This window comes from Notothenia rossii, assembly GCF_949606895.1.
Source record: "Notothenia rossii genome assembly, chromosome: 7".
Taxonomy (NCBI): domain Eukaryota; kingdom Metazoa; phylum Chordata; class Actinopteri; order Perciformes; family Nototheniidae; genus Notothenia; species Notothenia rossii.
Genome location: NC_136905.1, coordinates 3,459,298 through 3,484,670, shown reverse-complemented (window position 1 = coordinate 3,484,670; position 25,373 = coordinate 3,459,298). Strand labels below are relative to the sequence as shown.

The window sequence follows — 25,373 nt, the reverse complement described above, 5'->3', positions numbered from 1 at the left end:
ATCGGTCATGTTTAACAGTGTATTTATTGACGAGAGGAAATCAGAGGTTCAGGTTCAGTCAAACAACTTTATTTACTTGACATTAATAAAACAGCATGGATCAATACAGCAGAACGTCTGCCTTTCTAATACTCTTCTCCGTCCTCATCATCATTTCCCTGACTATCAGCTCCAACCTCCTCGTAATCTTTCTCCAGAGCGGCCATGTCCTCTCTGGCCTCAGAGAACTCTCCCTCCTCCATACCCTCACCCACATACCAGTGCACAAAGGCACGCTTAGCGTACATCAGATCAAACTTGTGGTCCAGCCGAGCCCAGGCCTCTGCAATAGCAGTGGTGTTGCTCAGCATGCACAAAGCCCTCTGGACCTTGGCCAGGTCTCCACCAGGAACTACAGTGGGCGGCTCGTAGTTGATGCCCACCTTGAAACCAGTGGGGCACCAGTCCACAAACTGGATGGAGCGCTTGGTTTTGATGTTGGCAATGGCAGCGTTCACGTCTTTGGGAACGACATCACCACGGTACAAAAGGCAGCAGGCCATGTATTTTCCGTGGCGTGGGTCGCATTTCACAAACTGATTGGCTGGCTCGAAGCAGGAGTTAGTGATCTCTGCCACTGAGAGCTGCTCGTGGAAAGCTTTCTCTGCAGAGATAACAGGGGCATAGGTGGCCAGAGGGAAGTGGATACGGGGATAGGGCACCAAGTTGGTCTGGAACTCTGTCAGATCAACATTGAGGGCCCCATCAAAGCGAAGGGAGGCAGTGATGGAGGACACAATCTGACTCATTAACCTGTTCAGGTTGGTGTAAGAGGGACGCTCGACATCGAGGTTTCTACGGCAGATATCAAAAATAGCCTCATTATCAACCATGAAGGCACAGTCAGAGTGCTCCAGGGTGGTGTGGGTGGTCAGGATGGCGTTGTAGGGCTCCACCACAGCGGTGGACACCTGGGGAGCTGGGTAGACGGAGAACTCCAGTTTGGACTTCTTGCCGTAGTCGACGGACAGACGCTCCATCAGCAGGGAGGTGAAGCCAGAGCCGGTGCCCCCTCCGAAGCTGTGGAACACCAGGAAACCCTGAAGACCGGTGCACTGGTCAGACTGAAACAAAAAGAGAAAATCATGAAATAATAAATGTATTTATATAATACAAAGACAGCAGTGCCAAGGGTTCACAGCTAATGTTAACAAAGTGTGTTAGTGCACAGCATGTAAACATATAGATCAGTGGTCGCCAACCAGTCGATCGCGAGTGTGGTGCGGGTAGATCACCGACAGTTAAAAAAAAGTAACTAAAGAAAGAAAAATACAATTAAAATAATAATGTTTGAAAAAACCCCGTTAGCAGGTGCCACTTGATTGACGTATATTTGAGACACCTCAATAATATAATACATTAACCGTGCTTTACGTGAACCTCATCATGACACAAGAGACCACGGCAGGACTGTAATTTCCCGTGTTCAGTGAATGCAACAGAGGCAAGTCAACAGACCAATCAGAGTTGCATGGAAATACACGTGTGCTTGTGTCATTCAAGCTCGTGTGTGTGTGTGTGTGTGTGTGTGTGGCAGTAGCGCATTTAGTGTGAGAGAGAGAGGGAGAGAGCGAGAGAGGGACCGGTGCTAGCGGGGACCGTGATGTTAGCATCTGGTTAGCTAGCTGCACTAACGGACATAAGGAGCTGTTTCCACAACAAGCTGGAGGAGGGTCCTCTCCTGTCAGACTGAGGGGCTCAGGTGAGCTAAAGGACTCTGAGTGTTTAGAACAGTTGTCACAAATTATTCAAAAGATTATTTCCGCGGTACACCTTCATATGATCATTATAGATGTAAGAGAATAAATGAAAAAAAGTATGAAATACTATATGGCAGTAAAACAAGAATACAGTTTAAAAGGGGAGTGATTTGTAAAATATCCATAAAGAAAAATTAAATCTGTTTACAGTTCTGTTTCATATGGGTGCTGAGAGAGGTATCCATAGATCTCTTCATGTTGCTCTCAAAGTGCACCGGATTGATGCTTTCAACTTCAATATTTAAAAAAAATGTTCCCGGGGGAGCATGCCCCCGGACCCCCCTAGAGGAGGTGAGGACCCCCCTAGAGGAGGTGAGGTCCACCCCCCAATAGCACTTTACCCCTGCCTATATGCCGTGAGCTGATTATGGAGCCTTCATTGTAACAGTAATTCAGATGCAATTAGCCGATATAGATATAGGCTCCTGACTTCTGTTCTAAATGTACTGACCAGCTTTCGGATTCTGTCCATCACAAGGTCGATAACCTCCTTGCCGATGGTGTAGTGTCCTCGGGCGTAGTTGTTGGCAGCATCCTCCTTGCCAGTGATCAGCTGCTCTGGGTGGAACAGCTGGCGGTAAGTCCCAGTGCGCACCTCATCTAAGGGCAATGAGCATTAGATTATTGAAGCTTTTGAGTGACAGAAGGGGGAAAAGGCATTTATGATACTTTTATCATTTAGAATTCATGAGAATGTACCGATGACAGTGGGCTCCAGGTCAACAAACACAGCTCTGGGGACGTGCTTTCCAGCTCCAGTCTCCATGAAGAAGGTGTTGAAGGAATCGTCCCCTCCTCCTCCTCCTGAGATGTTCTGGTCACCAGGCTTCCTGCCGTCCGGCTGGATCCCATGTTCCAGGCAGTAAAGCTCCCAGCATGAATTGCCAATCTGCACACCAGCCTGACCAACGTGGATTGAGAGGCACTCACGCTGTAAAAGGAAAAAAAGGTTGTTAAGAAACACTCATAAAAAGGAAGCCTAGTTGGCTGACTCTTGTGCAAAAACAGTGTAACATGCATTCTAGTGGCATATCACCACATGTGGGACGACTGCTCTAGAGAAAAAGACTATTTTAATAAGAACCAAACATCATATCATGATTTAAGTCACCTGACGCACACATTTGTCATCTGAACAGAACGACAGTTATGATTAAAAAAAAAGAGGCTAAATACTGTTTATACGTCTAATACCCAAAGCACAATGATGCAGTTGTTGGCAGACAGGTGGCACGATTGGACGTGAATGTGAGCCAGTGTTAAGAGAGGAGACTATGCATTTACATTTTCTGCAACTGTCTCACACGGATTGCGCCACTGCCACACCCCTTTAGGAGACTAGTGGCGTGGCAGGCCAGAACGTAAACACAAATAATTATTATTATCTAATTCGACCTAAATAAAGTAAAATTGGAACCATGTCTCTCATCCCTCTAATGTGAAGACATTAGAGAAAACACGTCGGTTTGCTATCCTGGCTCCAAAATGGTGGAATGAGCTCCCCATTGACATCAGGACAGCAGAAAGCCGGCGCAGACTCAAAACTCATCTCTTTCGACTCCACTTCGAGCAATACAATTACTAAGAAAGCCCTTACATACTAATAAACGTCTGGCTTATGTAAAGCCAGTTGAGCAGCACTTGAAATGGTTTGGCTCTATGAAACCTGGTTTGGCTATTTATATCATTCCGTTTTTTTTCTAGTTTGGATCTTCCTGGTCGAATGCACTTATTGTAAGTCGCTTTGGATAAAAGCATCAGCTAAATGCAATGGATTGTAAAAACACTAAACCGAGGTCGACAAAAATCCATCGCAGGAAAAATAACTCGCGAGATTTGGGGAGACAGAGCGTTCATTTTATTTAAATATCGGCAGCGAGTAATCATTTCAAACGTACAAAAAAATGTTTTATCTGTGTTAATATCATGTTTTAAATTTGAAACAATTAAACCTGGCCACTAATGAGACAGGTAGTATATTTATTTCCAACAATTCGCACCGATTGTAAATGCGTCACTTCAACATCTTGACTGCCGTCGAGTTACTTAATTTACCAACACCAGTTAAAACGACTTATTAATGACGAAGCTTGATTTAACAGCTTATACCCCCAAAAAATGTGTTTCACTATAAAAATGATGCGTCTTGTTTAAAGAGTAAGCGGTTAAAAAACGTTAAGCTGGTTACGTTTTCGCATGATGACACACGTTCAGAGCGCTGCATTTGGTTAAATACACATCCTCTAAGTGGAGAAAAGCTGTACCATCGTACTCACCATTTTTCTGAAGATGTGAGGACAGAGAGTTTCGATAAAGAAGAAGAAAAGGCAAAGTTATCTCTCACAACAGAGCCTTTATGAGTCCAGGGTAAGAAGTAACAGGTGTGTTTTTTCTAGGCGGGGCTATTTATATATCTTACTCGGCGCAATTGCTGCGGAATCTGATTGGATGAAAAGACAAGTGGGTCCACTTCTGATTGGTTGAATTCTTTTTTTAAAGAAACTTTATTGAGCAGATGGAAAACAAGAACACTGGCTAACAACATTCCTGTTCAAAGCGGAATCACCTAAGAACGTCAGTCCCATGGATGTACTGGGAAAACGTGGTTATTGCTAAACATTAATAAATAGACTTAATAGAATAATACAACTCATGCATATTACTATACAAGAACGTTTAGCAAATAAGATAATAAGAAACAAATATTGGCATATTCCAACTTTTGACGTTCATATTTGAATTACGATAAATATATATATATATTTCAGTCATTTTCCAACATATCTGTCTGATTTGAGTAATATTGTCATTCTTTATTGATAAATATCATTCAACTGCAGGAAATAGTAAGCCCTCCTTTTATATTCTTTATAACTGACTCTGACAATAGCTTGTTTATTATTGTTTTAAAATATGCCATATTGTTCTCTTTAGTATCTTTATGCGTAGTTATAAAGAACTTAACTATTTATTTCAATGTAAGATTTTTTATTAAATCTCAATTGGTATTATGCATTATGCGATTAGTGTTGCTGCACTGCAGGTCCAGAGGGCACCATTGCACTACTTCATCACAACATTGCATATTTACCTTTGCCCTCTTGCTCCATAAAGTATTGTGGGTCAGAATAGCCATATACATATGCTGGCTTCCATACTGCAATATGCAGTAGGGCATACTTGTAGGTTTTGCTTAATGACTTAATCTGTTTCTGGCATACCAAATAGTACAGTTGTATGGGTAAGGGAACCCACAGTAATCTCTTTGTATTCTGTCCCGTTTTGTTTGTCGTACTTTAAACTGCTGCTTAATAAACCATGTAATCATAATCCATCCTCATCAAAGCCCGGTATATGTGTAATGATGTGTTTTTGAAAGCTTACCATTCAAAACCAAAAAACACCTTACAAAATAAAGCACATTTAATGTCAATATTATATATATATATAATATAATTTCTCCTGTACATCAACCAACCAATATATTTAAATAGGATTATTCGATCCATGGACTTTGTTTGTGGTGATAACCCCTGGCAATGACCTTATATTTCATTTTAGTGACCAGCACATATTATGATTTTCCTCTACTGGCATTTTGAATCCACAACTCTATATTGATGATTGCTTTCTGTTTACATTTGAATACACAGGGGCAATCCATCATCTGCGTTTACACATACATGTTCCTGTTTTATTTGAATCAAAAAGTAGATTTAGAGCATCTTCAGGGCAAGCAGCACTACGTCACATCCTGCCCAAAAGGACGGCCCCGCCCACTGAAGAGTGAAATCAAAGCATCAGCGCATCATGTCTAAAAGCTGATATGCACTTAGAAAAAGAGGACAGTAAAAGAGACTAGAGAATGCAATTCCTGCATAAATTGCTCGTGGGAATGCTTTATGCTGAAAAGCTGACGCTGAACTGCTATGCTGAAATGTAATGTGTGAGAAGAAAGTGGAGAATTTAGATTGAAATTATACATGAACACTATGTGTGATGAGAGGAGAAAATAAAGTAAAAAGGCTTGGAAAAGCAGCAGAATATTTGAACTGCAAACTTTTGAACTAACTTGATGGCAAATGATCTGTCGCCATGGCAACTATATTTGATGACACCCCATAATACACTTAGATGTGTTGATGGCTGCATCGTGATCAAACCTGTGAAGTTGTGGGCCATTTCGAGCATTTGAACTGAAGTCGTGAGAAAACCGTGTTTCATATTGAGCATTGTGTTGCCAAGGCAACGGCATTTGAAGAAATCTTAAAACTGTCAAATAGATGTCTTCACGGCTGGACTGTTAGCACACGTGTGAAGTTTGAGCACTTTTTAATCATTTTCATAGGAGTTATATTAATATCGTGTTTTAAGGCGAGGGATGCGTTGCCATGGCCAGGGCCACAAGATGGCAAAGTTTGTTAACTGAAATAATACACCATTTTTAGCCTTCATGGCAAATCAATTTAATTTTTCATTTTTTGGTCATGTTTGTGGTGGCTTATTTTGTTTTCAACCAAATGTTGATGACATAAATGTTTATGGTCATGAAAGTACCACAACCAAGATTGTCAATCACAAATGTAATTTCGATTAAAGAAAAAATACCTTCAACAAAAAAAAAGTCCATCACCTGTCATCACCTTTCAAAAGTAATTGCGGACAATAGATGTCTGCAATGTGGTCTCTTGTCTTCCTTGTATTATTTTTCATGTCCACTAGATGGCGATCGGTAGGATTAAAGCACTGATATTCAGGATCTAGTCATCTTGAAAAATCGTAATCTGGATCAGTGTTAGCCTATCCTGAATTGCTTTGAACTCCAGGGACAAAATCTGGCCGACTTGTCTGATCCTGGATCACAAAAAATGGGATTTCAAAATCTGATCGGATCTGATTGAGATTAAAAGTGTTGAACTCCTGGGCCCTGGGCATGTGAACACTTCCACCTATATCTCTATGGGTCACACTTCACTGTTATCGCAGATCACAAACCGCTTGAACCGATCTTCAACAACCCAAAAGCCACACCCCCAGCTCGGTTAGAACGCTGGGAGCTAAGACTTCAACCATACAGCTACATTATCAAGTACAAGGCTGGAAAAGAGAACCCTGCCGATTACATGTCCAGCAGGGATATGCATCTCCATCACTGAGGCCGATGCGATGCGCATCTCGATACGTTGCCAACGATACGATACATTAACGATACATTTGAATCACCGGGCGATGCGATACGATTCGGCCCTGTTGCGATACAGTTCGATACGATTTGATTCAACATTATGCTAAACGGGGCGATGCGATTCAACACGATGCAAAATAATGATACTTCAATATGGTACCACAGAGGATTTTTGTTTTATTCCTCATATGCAGCAAATCATACATTAACAAAAAAGTGCTTTACAAATGTGGTTCTCTCTACTAGTGCATCCCATCATGCTGTTTCTTTATTACCTTAACAGACTCTCCAGAGTACAATGTTATAACACCTCACAGTCAAACAATTTAAGGATGCATTGCCCAGGATTAACAATGTGCACATAACAGCTGCCACAGAGCAATGCCCATACAGCTGCTGCCTGATGTGCTGAACACTCATAGGCTAACTCACCAGTGAGCAGAAAGCAGTGGTTTCCATCTGAACAATAAAGAAAACAAATAACCTTTCACAAACAGCTCTATCTTAACTGCTTACAGTGAGGAAGACACTTAAACTGTGATTGGCCGTCACAGGCTGCAGGAAACTAAACTCCTCTCTCTCTGACAGAACACCTCACTGAGTGATTTAACTCATATGTCTCACTTTCAGGTTTCTCTTTTCAGCCGCAGACCCCAGGTCGCCTCTTTATGTGCGTCGCTCCTCGTACTACTGTGTACTGGTTGAAGGATCTGCCCACTGTTGATTTGCACTACTGCAGAACAAGAAGTTCCTTCACCCAGGCACATCAAGGAGAGGAAGTTTCAGGACCTTCAGTCCATGAGACATGTCCTGCCCGTCGAGTGTCATCAGCTTTTTGACAATTTGCCACACACACACACACACACACACACACACACACACAATCTTTTCTCAGCCGCGATTTTCCACTGAGTTTCGCCGGCACACTCAGCCGCAGCTGCGTGGATCTCCACTCACAGTTCGCCACACACTCACGTGTGTGCTGAGGCTGAGTTTCGCCGTGTCTCGCTGACCCCACGCAGTAACCAGGAAACGACACCAGTAATACAGCTCACACTGTCGGCTCCTCGAGTCTCAAAGGGCGGAGCAGCGAGCCCCGCCAACACGGCACCCAGACCCCACGCAGCATTCTCCTCTGTTTGTCATTTTCTGGTTGCCAACGCCATTGTAACACATAAAAACTGATGTTCCGCTGTAACGGTGGTGGACTCATCAGAACAGAGTGGGCGAGGTGACCAATCAGAGCACAGTGGGCTCACAGGGATGGGCGGGGGGGGGGCAGGAGCTCCAACAAGCCGTTTAGGACAGAGTGAATACACATACTATACAGATATGCTGGATGAGAAACCAATGTGAGTTTGGAACATTGAACAATGTAAATCTAGTAGACCTCAACAATGGAACTATGATCAGTCGAAAGGGCCATGTCATGGGACCTTTAAATAGAAAAGGGTTAAAAACACAGCAAAGAGCTGGAGGGAGTAGTGAGGAGAGGCACATGCCTCCTCAGCATTTCATTTACTTGACTTTTGTTTTATTTAGCTGAGATTTAAGTTGTACCTTTTGAGTTTGCTATATTGAATTAAAAAGGGCCAACCACGGCCAAACTGCCCTCTGTTTTTTGAGTCTCAGTATGCTCTAGCATTTTAAAATGTTAGTGGCTGACCCAGCCCCATGGTCTGTCACAGTAATGCGGGAAAGAGAAGTGCACTGTTTTGCCTAAGTCACTTACTCCAGAAGCAATAAGGCCTAAGTCAGGTTTCAAATTGCCTAAGTCACAACATGTTCGTACATTGGCCTAAGTCATCTAATCCTCTTATTTTACACAATTGACAGACAGTGTTATTTGTACGTCAATAGTCATATATTGTCAACCTTTTTATGAAATTAATATATTCTATATTTGGTTGTTTTTTGAAAAACGTTCAAATATGACTTAGGCCATTAGTTTAAGATGGTGACGATATGCAAATCGACTCTTGAATCATGTGATGTTGTGAAATAATTGAGTGATGAATCTAGCAGTGCAGTTAACTAGATTGCCTGGTCTGTTCAGAGAAAAGATATATACATGTTGAACACCACTGCCTCCAAGTGACTGAATTGAGTAATAGCATTTCTGTGCAAAAACATTTTTGATTGAACTGAGCAAGTGAATACAGACAAACCCATCTAGGCAGATCGGTCATGTTTAACAGTGTATTTATTGACGAGAGGAAATCAGAGGTTCAGGTTCAGTCAAACAACTTTATTTACTTGACATTAATAAAACAGCATGGAGCAATACAGCAGAATGTCTGCCTGTCTAATACTCTTCTCCGTCCTCATCATCATCTCCAACCTCCTCGTAATCTTTCTCCAGAGCGGCCATGTCCTCTCTGGCCTCAGAGAACTCTCCCTCCTCCATACCCTCACCCACATACCAGTGCACAAAGGCACGCTTAGCGTACATCAGATCAAACTTGTGGTCCAGCCGAGCCCAGGCCTCTGCAATAGCAGTGGTGTTGCTCAGCATGCACAAAGCCCTCTGTACCTTGGCCAGGTCTCCACCAGGAACTACAGTGGGCGGCTGGTAGTTGATGCCCACCTTGAAACCAGTGGGGCACCAGTCCACAAACTGGATGGAGCGCTTGGTTTTGATATTGGCAATGGCAGCGTTCACGTCTTTGGGAACGACATCACCACGGTACAAAAGGCAGCAGGCCATGTATTTTCCGTGGCTTGGGTCGCATTTCACAAACTGATTGGCTGGCTCGAAGCAGGAGTTAGTGATCTCTGCCACCGAGAGCTGCTCGTGGAAAGCTTTCTCTGCAGAGATAACAGGGGCATAGGTGGCCAGAGGGAAGTGGATACGGGGATAGGGCACCAAGTTGGTCTGGAACTCTATCAGATCAACATTGAGGGCTCCATCAAAGCGAAGGGAGGCAGTGATGGAGGACACAATCTGACTCATTAACCTGTTCAGGTTGGTGTAAGAGGGACGCTCGACATCGAGGTTTCTACGGCAGATATCAAAAATAGCCTCATTATCAACCATGAAGGCACAGTCAGAGTGCTCCAGGGTGGTGTGGGTGGTCAGGATGGCGTTGTAGGGCTCCACCACAGCGGTGGACACCTGGGGAGCTGGGTAGACGGAGAACTCCAGTTTGGACTTCTTGCCGTAGTCGACGGACAGACGCTCCATCAGCAGGGAGGTGAAGCCAGAGCCGGTGCCCCCTCCGAAGCTGTGGAACACCAGGAAACCCTGAAGACCGGTGCACTGGTCAGACTGAAACAAAAAGAGAAAATCATGAAATAATAAATGTATTTATATAATACAAAGACAGTAGTGCCAAGGGTTCACAGCTAATGTTAACAAAGTGTGTTAGTGCACAGCATGTAAACATATAGATGAAAACAGATCAGAGATCAGAGGGGGCCACAACATGGAGGGCTTTGAATGCCATCAGGAGGATCTTAAACTGAATTGTGCAGGGTGGAGGGAGCCCATGCAAATGGGCCAGAATGGGGGAAATATGCTGACTTTCAAAGCGTGATACCAGATTGTTATGTCTTGTGTTTAAAACACTGTACAGCTCTACATTTTAAAACATATACTTCACATATTCAGGGTTCTTACACCTTTTCCAGAGTCAAATTCAAGGACTTTCAAGGTGCATTTTCCAGCTTTTCAAGCATCTTACAGCTGTTGTAAATTACATATTTATATACACATACTCAAATGATTATTTCCCTACCTCACATTCAATCAGATGTTCTTTATGCTATAAACAACCAAATGTGTGTTTCGTGATAGCCTTCTACACGAGGATGAAAAATTAAAGAAAAGAAAACTAAGTTTAATATTTCTAAATGAGTGATCTGTACGTAGACTGGGCATCCCATATTACCTGGCTGAGCCAATATAAAACAACCTGCCAAATAACTTTTCAATACATTATTGATTACTATTTTTGAGCTACTTTTAGGTTGGCAGTAAACATAAGTCAGAGGTAAATTATGTACTTCTACTCCCTACATGTATTTAATCCCTTTAGTTACTTCTCAGATGTGAAATATAATCAAGTGTTAAATCAGACTTTAGTTCCACCTGGAGTAAATCCACCAGCTACCCTGCAGTATACAAAGTCATTCAAACTAGCTGCTCCTTTACCAGCTTTGAGAACACTTTCATGATCAATCATTATAAAACATATCATATCTATTATTCTGAAATGGACCAATCTGCACAATGACTACTTTTACTGTCGCTACTTTCACTATATTTTGATGAGAATACTTTTCTACTTTTACTTGAGGAACATTTTGAATGCAGGACTTTTACTGTAACAGAGTATTCCTACACTCTGGTACTTCTACTTTTACTCAAGTAGAAGATCTGAGTACTTGTACTTTTACTACAAGATCTGAGTACTTGTACTTTCACTACAAGATCTGAGTACTTGTACTTTTACTCAAGTACATTATCTGAGTACTTATTCCACCTCTGGTAGTCTGAATTGTAGCCACAAAATCACGCAGAGCTGCATAAAAATAGACTCACATGGTAACAAGTGGAAAATAATATTTACAAATGTGTACAATGATTTGTAGGTCATTTTGACTGCTCAAGACACCTGACAAATACATCTTCAAAGAAAGACTGTCTTCATTCTACAATTACATGGGATTAAAGCAAAATGTAGTTTTACTTTTATAATACTTCAATTTTATATAAAAGACAGTTTGTTTTCATCTGTTTTCAAATAAACAAAGTATTGGCTTTCAGAATATTAAACTTGTTTCAGCAAATTCTGATGATAAATACAAATGTGAAGCTTGTGACGGCATAATTACAAGCAGAGAACTGACTAATGCAGTGGTTCTCAAACTTTTTCTGTCAGGCCCCCCCTTTGGAGAAAAAAAAAAGTCGGGCCCCCCCAAAACGAATAATCAGGCTCAGTGGCGGCGCCAGAGATTTATTTTGGGGGTGCTGTGGGGTAGCTTGACGTTTCATAGAGGGTGCTCAAACATTTAGGGTTTCCCATTAATGTACCGGGCGCTACAGTGGAATTTTCTACTGCAACAATCCCCACGCAAATACACAACGTACCCGCGACTGTTACAATGAAGGCTCAATATTCAGCTCACGGCATATAGGTGTAAGCAGGGGTAAAGTGCTATTTTTATAGGTGATGTGTGGACGTCACATAGGGGGGTGCGGGGGCAAGCTTCCCCGGGAAGATTTATTTTTAAATATTGAAGTTAAAAGCATCAATCTGGTGCACTTTGAGAGCGAAAGGAAGAGATCTATGGATACATCTCTCAACACCCATATGAAACAGACCTGTAAACAGATTTACTTTTTCTTGATGGATATTTTACAAATCACCCTTTTAAACTTTATTCTTGTTTTACTGTCATATAGTATTTCATACCTGTTTTTCATTTATTCTCTTATTTTTTTATAACTATAATGATCATATAAACGTGTGCCTCGGAAATAATTATTTACATTAATGGTGACCAAAACATTTGAGACCCACTGAGATAACACTGAGAGAGTCCTTTAGCTCTCAGTCTGACAGGAGAGGACTCTCCTCCACTCTGTTGTTGAAAAAACTCCTTATATCTGTTAGCGTAGCTCGCTAGCACCAGAAGCTAACAACAACGATCTCCAGTACCGGTGCGCTCTCTCTCTCACTCACGCGCACACAAAATGGCTCGTTCCACACACACACACACACAGAGCCGAGCTTTAATGAAACAGAGACCCAGACGTAATAGTACTGTACTGCATCATATTATTTTCGAATCAATAATTTTTCAAATTATGATTTTTTTTTTTTTTTTTTTATAACCATTTTTCCTCCTGGTCTCTCGCGCCCCCCCTGGCATGCCTCTGCGCCCACCAGGGGGGGCGCGCCCCCACTTTGAGAACCACTGGACTAATGTAACATCACAGCAAGCATAACAACAGCCGGTGATTCCTGTGAGTGTTTCCCCGGTACACAAACGCAAAAATACACAAACACACTCGCGAGCTTCCCCCAGACCAGTAATACAAACGAAAATGTGTCTTCGGGTCAATGTGACGATAGAGCAAGTCACATTTGGTTCAGACACGAAACATACTACCAGTAGAAACATTGCTTTCAAAATCGCTCTGTGTCGAATCAATAGATTATATTTTGTGACTATAACACGAAATGCTGTGAGACTGGGTTGAATTACCAGTGAGTGCTTCATCCTCTGAACACCACACGATGGCGACTGTAACGCACATAACATAGGTACGCTCCTCTGAAATGATTGTCCCCTACAATTATTATTATCATCCCTCATTCAGCTCGCTAACGTTAGCTTAAATAAACGTAACATGCAACGTTAGCCTAATCTAAAAGGCTCTAATACGGCGTACCTTTCATGTGGCTCGTCAGCGCAGACTCTCCCATCGTGATCAACTGAAATTATTTGTTTGCAAACTTTGCAGGAGGCTACTCGAGAGCTTGACCCTCTATTTGTCTTCTGCTAGCCAACGCTCGTTGAAACTGCAACCTCCTGGCACACTGTCATCTATCACTCATCAGAATGCCCAGGTCACACGGAACACAAACACTTGCAGGTCGCGCGCATAGCGCGGGAAGGCCTGAGCGGAGCTGTTTTATGTAAAAGCGAAGCAATTATTTTCTTTTAATCTAAAAAGCGAACTATTCAGTCAGACAGGACTTTATTGTAAAAGTAAAGCATTTAGATTTTCAAGCACTTACTCAATTTCAAGCACCATTCCCAAAATTCAAGCACTTTCCCAACCTTGAAAACACCACGTCAAATTTCAAGCATTTTCAAGGATTTCAAGCACCCGTACGAACCCTGCATATTTATTATGATACTTGCCTTTTGCCATTCACCACAATATGATTGCATACGCCTTGCATGTGAAAACCTACTTAGCAATAAACTGATTCATTTAATACTCTTCAGCAAAACTGACTTCTGTTCTAAATGTACTGACCAGCTTTCGGATTCTGTCCATCACGAGGTCGATAACCTCCTTGCCGATGGTGTAGTGTCCTCGGGCGTAGTTGTTGGCAGCATCCTCCTTGCCAGTGATCAGCTGCTCAGGGTGGAACAGCTGGCGGTAAGTCCCCGTGCGCACCTCATCTAAGGGCAATGAGCATTAGATTATTGAAGCTTTTGAATGACAGAAGGGGGAAAAGGCATTTATGATACTTTTATCATTTAGAATTCATGAGAATGTACCGATGACAGTGGGCTCCAGGTCAACAAACACAGCTCTGGGGACGTGCTTTCCAGCTCCAGTCTCCATGAAGAAGGTGTTGAAGGAATCGTCCCCTCCTCCTCCTGAGATGTTCTGGTCACCAGGCTTCCTGCCGTCCGGCTGGATCCCATGTTCCAGGCAGTAAAGCTCCCAGCACGAATTGCCAATCTGCACACCAGCCTGCCCAACGTGGATTGAGAGGCACTCACGCTGTCAAAGGAAAAAAAGGTTGTTAAGAAACTCTCATAAAAAGGAAGCCTAGTTGGCTGACTCTTGTGCAAAAACAGTGTAACATGCATTCTAGTGGCATATCACCACATGTGGGAGGACTGCTCTAGAGAAAAATACTATTTTAATAAGAACCAAACATCATATCATGATTTAAGTCACCTGACGCACACATTTGTCATCTGAACAGAATGACAGTTATAATTAAAAACAAAGAGGCTAAATACTGTTTAAACGTCTAATACCGAAAGCACAATGACGCAGTTGTTGGCAGACAGGTGGCACGATTGGACGTGAATGTGAGCCAGTGTTAAGAGAGGAGACTACGCATTTACATTTTCTGCAACTGTCTCACATGGATTGCGCAACTGCCACACCCCTTTAGGAGACTAGTGGCGTGGCAGGCCAGAACGTAAACACACATAATAATTATTATCTAATTCGACCTAAATAAAGTAAAAATTGGAACCATGTCTCTCATCCCTCTAATGTGAAGACATTAGAGAAAACACGTCGGTTTGCTATCCTGGCTCCAAAAAGGTGGAATGAGCTCCCCATTGACATCAGGACAGCAGAAAGCCGGCGCAGACTCAAAACTCATCTCTTTCGACTCCACTTCGAGCAATACAATTACTAACAAAGCACTTACTAATAAACGTCTGGCTTATCTAACGCCAGTTGAGTAGCACTTGAAATGGATTGGCTCTATGAAACCTGATGTACTTATATGATTCTAATTTCTTCTAGTTTGCCTTCTTGCAGGCATGAAAACGGGTCAGGGGGGGAAAAGCTGAGAAGGATATTATCCCTCTAGGGGGGTCCGGGGGCATGCTCCCCCGGAATTGTGAATATTCCATATTTTAAAGCATCAATCTGATGCATTTTGAGATGCATTTTTTTGCCAACCTGGGGAGAGCTGGAGAAACTTAACTTCAGCCATGAGTCAAAAATATTATGGCCTCCTTACTAAGTATTATGCAAGACATTTCATGCCAGCCTGTCACTGGGTCTAATATATGAGGCACAATGTGGTAAGGGCTTAATGCAAATGGCTTAATGCATATGCAGATGGTGGACATGCTGTAACTTAACTTGTCTACTCTTCCATCATGACTGACAGCCAATACAATGTTATGTTATTCAGATTTTAATACATTTTATTGGCAAAGATAGCCTAAAACACACAATACAGTAGTTTCCAGCATTATCAAAACATTAAACACTTTTCAGTATTATTCAATACATCCTTTGTACTGAAGTATTCAAAAGTACAAATGACATGTTTAATATAAATGATTTGCTGTGGCCAAATGTTTTCATTGCATTTACAGGCCCTTGTAACTCTCTGATACCACCCAATGAATGCACTGACTTGCTTGTAGAACCACGCTACACAAAACAGATAGCAAAACCTATAAAAACTATTTAAAAAAAAAAGGGGCTACTGTATCGACATTTTAAAATTATATTTAAAGAAAAGGCCGATTCTGTGAGCTGCAGCTGACCACGCCCCCCTCCAGGAGAGGGGAGCGTGCTCTGAGATCAGCTGCTGGGCTCTCAGAAGATGGGGAGAAAAAGAGATCTCCCTCCTCCGTGTTTTATTCTTATAGAAGTAAGAAGATAAGCAATGTGGCAGAAACCCTCCTTTTTACGCAGCGGTCCAGACATAGACATCAAACGGCGACACATATTCAGTTGACAGTTACTTTGGCATTAGGGCAGGGATATCTAGATACTTTCCAAGGTTTGACATAATGAATTGTGCTACTTTGAACGCAAGCAACAATGTTTTCAAATCTGTAATCAAAAAGCTCCTCAAAAACACTATTGAAGCAGTTCCTGCCGTTGCTACGTTAGTTCAAACGGTAACAACGGACTATTTTCCTCAGCGGATGCATGTCAATTTAAATAAATACAACTATTTTTTAAATCAATAAAATCATTTTCTAAATTCATAAAAGCATTTCAATTAATATTGGGAGTCATGTCGTTACTTTGTTGAGAATGTGGCCATGTAATAAGCGGGATAATGTGCACATTGCATAATGTGCCTTCATGCCGATCTAGATCCCTCCGCAAAAAAAGAGAAGAACCGGCTCGTTCGCTGGCGCGAGCCGGCTCCTGTCGTTGACTTAAAAGAGCCGGCTCGTTCGCGACCGACACATCACTAGTACGCACCGTGGAAGACGAGACCCAAGCACTGCCGCTGAGTCTCGTCTTCCACTCGTCACCCAACGGTGCGTACCATTATGGCCTCTGAACCTACCCCCCCCGTAGGTCACCTATTTTGGTTTCAAAACGACGAATAAAGGTGAGTGATTTTCATGCCTGTTCTTGGTCGAATGCACTTATTGTAAGTCGCTTTGGATAAAAGCGTCAGCTAAATGCAATGTAATGTAAAGACACTAAACCGAGGTCGGCAAAAAACCATGGCAGGAAAAATAACTCGCGAGATTTGGGGAGACAGAGCGTTCATTTTATTTAAATATAGGCAGCGAGTAATCATTTCAAACCTACGTTGGAAAAACGCCCTGGTTCACTTAAATTCAGAACAAAAATGTTTTATCTGTGTTAATATGTTTTAAATATGAAACCATTAAACCTGGCCACTAATGAGACAGGAAGTATATTTATTTCCAACAATTTGCGCCAATTGTAAATGCGTCACTTCAACATTGACTGTGCCGTCGAGTTACACTTAATTTACCAACACCAGTTAAAACGACTTATTAATGACGAAGCTTGATTTAACAGCTTATTCGGCAACATTTTAGTTTCACCATAAAAATGATGCGTCTTGTTTAAAGAGTAAGCGGTTAAACGTTAAGCTGGTCACGTTTTCGCATGATGACACACGTTCAGAGCGCTGCATTTGGTTAATGCACATCCTCTAAGTAGAGAAAAGCTTTACTATCGTACTCACCATTTTTCTGAAGATGTGGTTTTGATAAAGAAGAGGAAAAGGCAAAGTTATCTCTCACGACAGAGCCTTTATGAGTCCAGGGTAAGAAGTAACAGGTGTGTTTTTTCTAGGCGGGGCTATTTATATATCTTTCTTGGCGCAATTACTGCGGAATCTGATTGGATGAAAGGCAAGTGGGTCCACTTCTGATTGGTTTAATTTTTTAGAATTGTTTTAAGGAACTTTATTGAGCACATGGAAAACAAGAACACTGGCTAACAAAATTCCTGTTCAAAGCGGAATCACCCCACCTAAGAACGTCGGTCCCATGGATGTACTGGGAAAACGTGGTTATTGCTGAACATTAATAAATAGACGTAGTAGAATAATACAACACATGCATATTATTATAAAAGAACGTTTAGCAAATAAGATAATAAAAAAATATTAGCATATTCCGACTTTTGACGTTCAATTACGATTATATATATATATATATATATATATACACACATACATACATACATACATACATACACACACACAGTGGGGCAAAAAAGTATTTAGTCAGCCACCAATTGGGCCAATTATGGTGGAAAATAAGTATTTGGTCAATAACAAAAGTTCATCTCAATACTTTGTTACATACCCTTTGTTGGCAATGACAGAGGCAATGACGTTTTCTGTAAGTCTTCACAAGGTTTTCACACTGTTGCTGGTATTTTGGCCCATTCCTCCATGCAGATCTCCTCTAGAGCAGTGATGTTTTGGGGCTGTCGCTGGGCAACACGGACTTTCAACTCCCTCCAAAGATTTTCTATGGGGTTGAGATCTGGAGACTGCTAGGCCACTCCAGGACCTTGAAATGCTTCTTACGAAGCCACTCCTTCGTTGCCCGGGCGGTGTGTTTGGGATCATTGTCATGCTGAAAGACCCAGCCACGTTTCATCTTCAATGCCCTTGCTGATGGAAGGAGGTTGTCACTCAAAATCTCACGATACATGGCCCCATTCATTCTTTCCTTTACACGGATCAGTCGTCCTGGTCCCTTTGCAGAACAACAGCCCCAAAGCATGATGTTTCCCCCCCCCATGTTTCACAGTAGGTGTTCTTTGGATGCAACTCAGCATTCTTTCTCCTCCAAACACGTCTAGTTGAGTTTGTACCAAAAAGTTATATTTTGGTTTCATCTGACCATATGACATTCTCCCAATCCTCTTCTGGATCATCTAAATGCTCTCTAGCAAACTTCAGACGGGCCTGGACATGTACTGGCTTAAGCAGGGGGACACATCTGGCACTGCAGGATTTGAGTCCCTGGCGGCGTAGTGTGTTACTGATGGTAGCCTTTGTTACTTTGGTCCCAGCTCTCTGCAGGTCATTGACTAGGTCCCCCCGTGTGGTTCTGGGATTTTTGCTCACCGTTCTTGTGATCATTTTGACCCCACGGGGTGAGGTCTTGCGTGGAGCCCCAGATCGAGGGAGATTATCAGTGGTCTGGTATGTCTTCCATTTTCTAATAATTGCTCCCACAGTTGATTTCTTCACACCAAGCTGCTTACCTATTGCAGAGTCAGTCTTCCCAGCCTGGTGCAGGTCTACAATTTTGTTTCTGGTGTCCTTTGACAGCTCTTTGGTCTTGGCCATAGTGGAGTTTGGAGTGTGACTGTTGGAGGTTGTGGATAGGTGTCTTTTATACTGATAACGAGTTCAAACAGGTGCCATTAATACAGTTAACAAGTGGAGGACAGAGGAGGCTCTTGAAGAAGTTACAGGTCTGTGAGAGCCAGACATCTTGTTTGTTTGTAGGTGACCAAATACTTATTTTACCGAGGAATTCACCAATTAATTCATTAAAAATCCTACAATGTGATTTCCTGGATTATTTCCCCCCATTCTGTCTCTCATAGTTGAGGTGTACCAAGGATGAAAATGACAGGCCTCATCTTTTTAAGTGGGAGAACTTGCACAATTGGTGGCTGACTAAATACTTTTTTGCCCCACTGTATATAACTCATTTTCAAACATATCTTTGTCTGATATGAGTAATATTGTCATTCTTTATTGGTAAATATCATTAATTGTATCAACTGCAGGAAATAGTAAGCCCTCTGTTTATATTCTTTATAACTGACTCTGACAATAGCTTGTTTAGTGTTTTAAAATATGCAATTTTTTTCTATTTTGTATCTGTATGCCTAGTTATAAAGAACTTAACTATTTATTTCAATGTAAGATTTTTTATTAAATCACAATTGGTATTATGCATTATGCAATTAGTGTTGCTGCACTGCAGGTCCAGAGGGCACCACTGCACTACTTCATCACAACATTGCATATTTACCTTTGCCCTCTTGCTCCATAAAGTATTGTGGGTCAGAATAGCCATATACATATGCTGGCTTCCATACTGCAATATGCAGTAGGGCATACTTGTAGGTTTTGCTTAATGACTTCATCTGTTTCTGGCATACCAAATAGTACAGTTGTATGGGTAAGGGAACCCACAGTAATCACATTGTATTCTGTCCCGTTTTGTTTGCCGTACTTTTAACTGCTGCTTAATAAACCATGTAATCATAATCCATCCTCATCAAAGCCCGGTATATGTGTGATGATGTGTTTTTGAAAGCTTACCATTCAAAACCAAAGAAACACCTTACAAAATAAAGCACATTTAATGTCAATATTATATATATATACACACTGTATATATAATATTGACATTAATATAATATTAACATTTATATATATATATATATTATTTCTCCTGTACATCAACCAACCAATATATTTAAATAGGATTATTCGATCCATGGACTTTGTTTGTGGTGATAACCCCTGGCAATGACCTTATATTTCATTTTAGTGACCAGCACATATTATGATTTTCCTCTACTGGCATTTTGAATCCACAACTCTATATTGATGATTGCTTTCTGTTTACATTTGAATACACAGGGGCCATCCATCTTCTGCGTTTACACATACATGTTCCTGTTTTATTTGAATCAAAAAGTAGTTTGAGAGCATCTTCAGGGCAAGCAGCACTACGTCACATCCTGCCCAAAAGGACGGCCCCGCCCACTGAAGAGTGAAAACAAAGCATCAGCGCATCATGTCTAAAAGCTGATATGCATGTCATGGCCTGGCTCTTGGCCATAACAAAAAGCGTGGGAAGGACAAGAATATGTATAAGGTATTTATTTGGCAAAACGTAATGTGGCCAAAAAACAAACATAAGGCAAGGCAAAAAAATAAGAATAAGTGCTGCTGCTCTCCGAGGTCCAGTCCTCTGGCGGGGAGCGACCTCGAGGCTCTGGCTCAGGCCTTTTAATCCTCCGGTACGAGCTGTCAGGTGTCCACAATCAGTGTGGGCACAAGCAGAGGAGGATCATTAAAGGGCCATACGCACCACATGAGACCTCCAAGCAGGGGTCGTCACACCCCCGCCCCCTTAAAGTCGGTGTCCCCAGGACCACCGGTATAACGAATTAACCCTATCCCAAACAAAAACAAAAAGTCACAGAACAAATATATAACACTCTCTCTTGGCGAACCCTAATTGTAATATACCACCTTATCACAACATCTCTGGATGTGACCAAGCCCACCGCAGGAGTAGCACCTCCGGTCGTTGGCACGCCCACAGTCACGCCCACAGTCACGAGCCATGTGGCCTGGTTTGTTGCAGTTGTAGCACACATCCTCAGTTTGGTCACAGTCTCTAGCCATATGTCCTTGATCTCCACACCGATAACAGAACATTTCCTTGCCACGTCCTCGACCCCTACTGCCACTGCCGCCACGACCACCATCAAAGCCGCCGCCACCACCACGACCACTTTGACCAGTGGAGCAATGCTTGGCCTTCTGGTTTCTACCCAACATAGTTTTGGCCATAGCCCACGAGATCACGCAGGAGGACGTGACCTCTGGCACCACTGTAGAGCTCTCCTCAAACCCAGACTCAATCAGCCCACCATTCACTAAAAATGCCGGAAGAACATCAGCCCAAACTCTGCTACCTGCCAAACCGTTGCCCAGAATAAAATGTATCCCCTCGATTGGCAAAGCTGGACGTACACCAACAGCTATTTCACCTTTAACAAGGTCACAGTCAATATACACCCTATGAACCGGCATAAGAACTTTTAATCCCATTCCCCAACTCAGAACTGTGTCACTTTCATCCGACAACAGCAAAACAGAGTCAACAATATAGGAGTCAAAAGCCCCTGTGTCCCGCAAGATTTTGATTGGAACTCTGACATTACTACCTCGCAAGATTTTGATTGGAACTCTGACATTACTACCTAACAATGACACCAAGCCGTCTCGTATAAATGGAGTATAAGATGCCAAAACCTCAGATCCACATAAGTGGGATTTAAGCATATCGGCACCACAGCAGCTTTTCACAGGAGCAGCCAACGCAACAGGCCCAACAAAACATCTTCCTTCCTCAGATTTTGCTCTAAGCGCAGGACATTCTTCCTTCCAATGGCCTCTTTCACGACAGTAGTGGCAATCATCGTTATTAACCACATTAGATTTGATCAAACTCGATTTCCCTGGATCCATCCCAACATCCTTCCCATTTCCTTCACAAACAGTTAGTGCCCCAGAGCGCCCTCCGAACCTGCTCTTTTGAAGCAACACAAACTCATCAGCTGCCACCGCAGCTCCAGCCACGGAAGTTACCTTGTGTTCTGTTATTTGAGTAGCAATCCTGTCAGGAAGAATATTTTTGAACTGTTCCAAAATCATGAGTTCACATAAATCGTCAAAAGAAGCGATTTCAAGAGCAGTTAACCGACAAATCCCTCGCCATCTCCACATAGGTTTGACCTTGTTTCTACTCAAAGGACCTAAAACGCTGTCGATAGGCCTCTGGCACCAGTTCATATGCCCTAAGTACCGCCGATTTTATCTTACTATAGCTAGAGCTATCCTCAAAACATAGGGAGGAATATGCAGACTGTGCTTTTCCTGTGAGAACACACTGAAGCATCAGTGCGCAGTCTGCATCAGGCCAATCTCTAGCCTTAGCTACATGTTCAAACAATAAAAAAAACGTGTCAGGATCACTTTCATTAAAGTGCGGCAGCAAGCGCAGATTATTCATGTCAAAACGATGAGACCTGGGCACCTGCTCACCCTGCCCCTCACCATCTCTGAGGATAGACAGACGATGTGTCTCCAACTCTATCTTGGCTTTCTCAGATTCTTGCCGTATCCGCGCCACTGTGATTTCCTTTTCAATTCCCAACGCATAGTTTACTCTGTCATGTTCCAGCTGCAACAACAATTTGTTCTGCTGCTCAAAAGAAAGTGCACTAGCCTGAAAAAGAGGTTTTAACAAAACCCCCTCTTCCTTTGCAGCAAACACTCCTGTCTCACTCAATGTCGACTCGACACTATAGAGTCTTTGATGTTCTCCTTCATCCTCCTATCACCGACAATAGTCACCGAGAAATGCTCAGCAATCAAGAGCAGCTGCTCTCTTGAAAAAGTGCTAAGAGACTCCTGAGACGGAGCTTCAATAAATGCCTCTACGTCAACCATATTAAATTTAGACCGGGCCCTCACCGGAATACAACACCGAACCTTTTACGCCGAGAGAATAAAAAAAACAAAAAAACAAACCGGACCGACACCACAACGTTTGCTATGCGTCCAAAGTGGAACAACACTAACTTATTGATTGGAGTTTCCCCACTAACTATTACCATCCCACTGAGTAATCTCCTCCCTAGTCTTCATGCAGTTACTTGTGGTGGGTATTTATGCACCGGAGACCGCTGGCCCAGCAAAGCGACTAGCAGGCTAGCAACACTACTGAGACCACGGCCATGCTCCCAAGCCGAAGCTTCAACCACTTTCTCCGCAACACTACACTACTCAACAATCCCCAGGGAACCGCCGCTTAACCTGCCAGGGAAAACTTCGCACCGCTCCGCACTGCTCCACATACAACGCACCCGTGTCAACGAGAGACAAAGGAAAAACAAAACAAACAGCTGATCACGGCTAAGAACAACCTGCAAACCCTGTCCTGAAATATAATGCAAAACAAATCAAAGCCTCACAAAGTAATCTAATCAGTCCCCAAACAACGATCTGAAATCTAATGTCCTTCCCACAATGAGCCGAAACAAAGAAACCGGCCGCCCTGCACACGCGCTCCCAACAAACTTTATACACGCGCATCAACTCCCAACACAAATCTTACCTATCCGTTGCTGTATCACAGATAAAAGAAGTGGACGAGCCCCCATCTGTCATGGCCTGGCTATTGGCCATAACAAAAAGCGTGGGAAGGACAAGAATATGTATAAGGTATTTATTTGGCAAAACGTAATGTGGCCAAAAAACAAACATAAGGCAAGGCAAAAAAATAAGAATAAGCGCTGCTGCTCTCCGAGGTCCAGTCCTCTGGCGGGGAGCGACCTCGAGGCTCTGGCTCAGGCCTTTTAATCCTCCGGTGCGAGCTGTCAGGTGTCCTCAATCAGTGCGTCAGGTGTCCTCAATCAGTGTGGGCACAAGCAGAGGAGGATCATTAAAGGGCCATACGCACCACAGGAGACCTCCAAGCAGGGGTCGTCACATGCACTTAGAAAAAGAGGACAGTAGAAGAGACTAGACGCAATTCCTGAAGAAATTGCTAGTGGGAATGCTTTATGCTGAAAAGCTGACGCTGAATTGCTATGCTGAAATGTAATGTGTGAAAAGAAAGTGGAGAATTTAGATTGAAATGATACATGAACACTGGGGGCTTGAATGTGTGATAAGAGGAGAAAATAAAGTAAAAAGGCTTGGAAAAGCATCAGAATATTTGAACTGCAAACTTTTGAACTAACTTGATGGGAATGATCTGTCGCCATGGCAACGACATTTGATGACACCACATAATACACTTATGGCGCGTTTCCACTGCAGCGCGGAGCTAGCTTTAAGCGTGCCAAGCCGTGCGGGGCCCGTTTTTGGTTGCGTTTCCACTCGGCCTAGTACCGGCTAGCGGGTCCTAATTCACAGTTTTTCTGGCCCCATAAAATCGTGGTTCTAGGGCCAGGAACAGAGTCGGGCTGAGTATGCTAAACTAGAGAGAGAATCGCTGGCAAGGGGGCTACAGCTACAACAAAATGAACATATTTGACCGTGATTTAATTGTAATACACGTTTCAAAATGATGCCGAAGTAACAACATACTGATACCGGTTTGTAAAAACCATGAATTAATGCTTTGACAAGTCTGCAGACAGACGGCAGGCGAAACACCTTTTAAAATGCATGTTGTCTAAATGGAGATCGGCTAAGCTAACGTTGTATATGCTCCGACCGTCCACACTCACAACAACGGCCTACAAACATAAATAAACCAGCGACTGTATTCTCCATGACACAGACAGTCTGTGGTTTGTACTTGTTTAACTTTTGTCTAGTTTCTGAACAGATATGAGGAGCTGTGAGCTCTGAGGGCTAACAGCTAACGGCTGTGTTGTTTTTCTGGGGCTCTCATCGAAGATGACGTCACGGCTCCGCCTATACTGCGTTACTATAGTTACTACCCCAGTTCCTAAACTGTAATGGAAATGCGCCATAAAGTGAGCCAGTCCTAACGAGGCCTAGCCATACCGAGCGAGGCGATGTAGTGGAAATGCGCAATTAGATGTGTTGATGGCTGCATCGTTACCAAACCTGTGAAGTTTTGGGCCATTTCGAGCATTTTCACTGAAGTTGTGAGAAAACCGTGTTTCATATTGAGCATTGTGTTGCCAAGGCGACGGCATTTGAAGAAATCTTAAAACTGTCAAATAGATGTTTGGACTGTTAGCACACATGAGCACGTTTTGACAATTTTCATAGGAGTTATAGCAATATCGTGTTTTACGGCGAAGGATGCGTTGCCATGGCAACAGCTTTTGAGGAAAACTCACTAATGGCACATAGACATGTTGAAGGCTGGACCATTAACCATTATCTGAAGTCTGCTGC

The 25,373-nt window shown here is 42.6% G+C and overlaps 2 protein-coding genes across 4 annotated transcripts; both read right to left on the bottom strand.

Moving 5' to 3' along the window:
- Positions 1-47: 47 nt before the first annotated feature.
- On the bottom strand, positions 48-23,733 carry LOC307012797 (tubulin alpha-1B chain-like). Of its 2 annotated transcripts, none has more exons than XM_079639973.1 (4): positions 23,611-23,733; positions 2,499-2,730; positions 2,251-2,399; positions 48-1,103 (listed from the first exon to the last, which is right to left on the bottom strand). In XM_079639973.1, the coding sequence occupies exons 2-4, from the start codon at positions 2,563-2,565 to the stop codon at positions 126-128; spliced, it is 1,194 nt and encodes a 397-aa protein (XP_079496099.1). In that variant the 5' UTR covers positions 2,566-2,730; positions 23,611-23,733; the 3' UTR covers positions 48-125. The 2 variants fall into 2 exon arrangements, with proteins under 2 accessions (XP_079496099.1, XP_079496098.1); XM_079639972.1 differs by lacking the exon at positions 23,611-23,733 and adding an exon at positions 4,076-4,229.
- On the bottom strand, positions 9,212-23,751 carry LOC307012800 (tubulin alpha-1B chain-like). Of its 2 annotated transcripts, none has more exons than XM_079639977.1 (4): positions 23,611-23,751; positions 14,227-14,455; positions 13,979-14,127; positions 9,212-10,252 (listed from the first exon to the last, which is right to left on the bottom strand). In XM_079639977.1, the coding sequence occupies exons 2-4, from the start codon at positions 14,291-14,293 to the stop codon at positions 9,290-9,292; spliced, it is 1,179 nt and encodes a 392-aa protein (XP_079496103.1). In that variant the 5' UTR covers positions 14,294-14,455; positions 23,611-23,751; the 3' UTR covers positions 9,212-9,289. The 2 variants fall into 2 exon arrangements, with proteins under 2 accessions (XP_079496103.1, XP_079496102.1); XM_079639976.1 differs by lacking the exon at positions 23,611-23,751 and adding an exon at positions 17,397-17,522.
- Between the last annotated feature and the right edge of the window lie 1,622 nt (positions 23,752-25,373).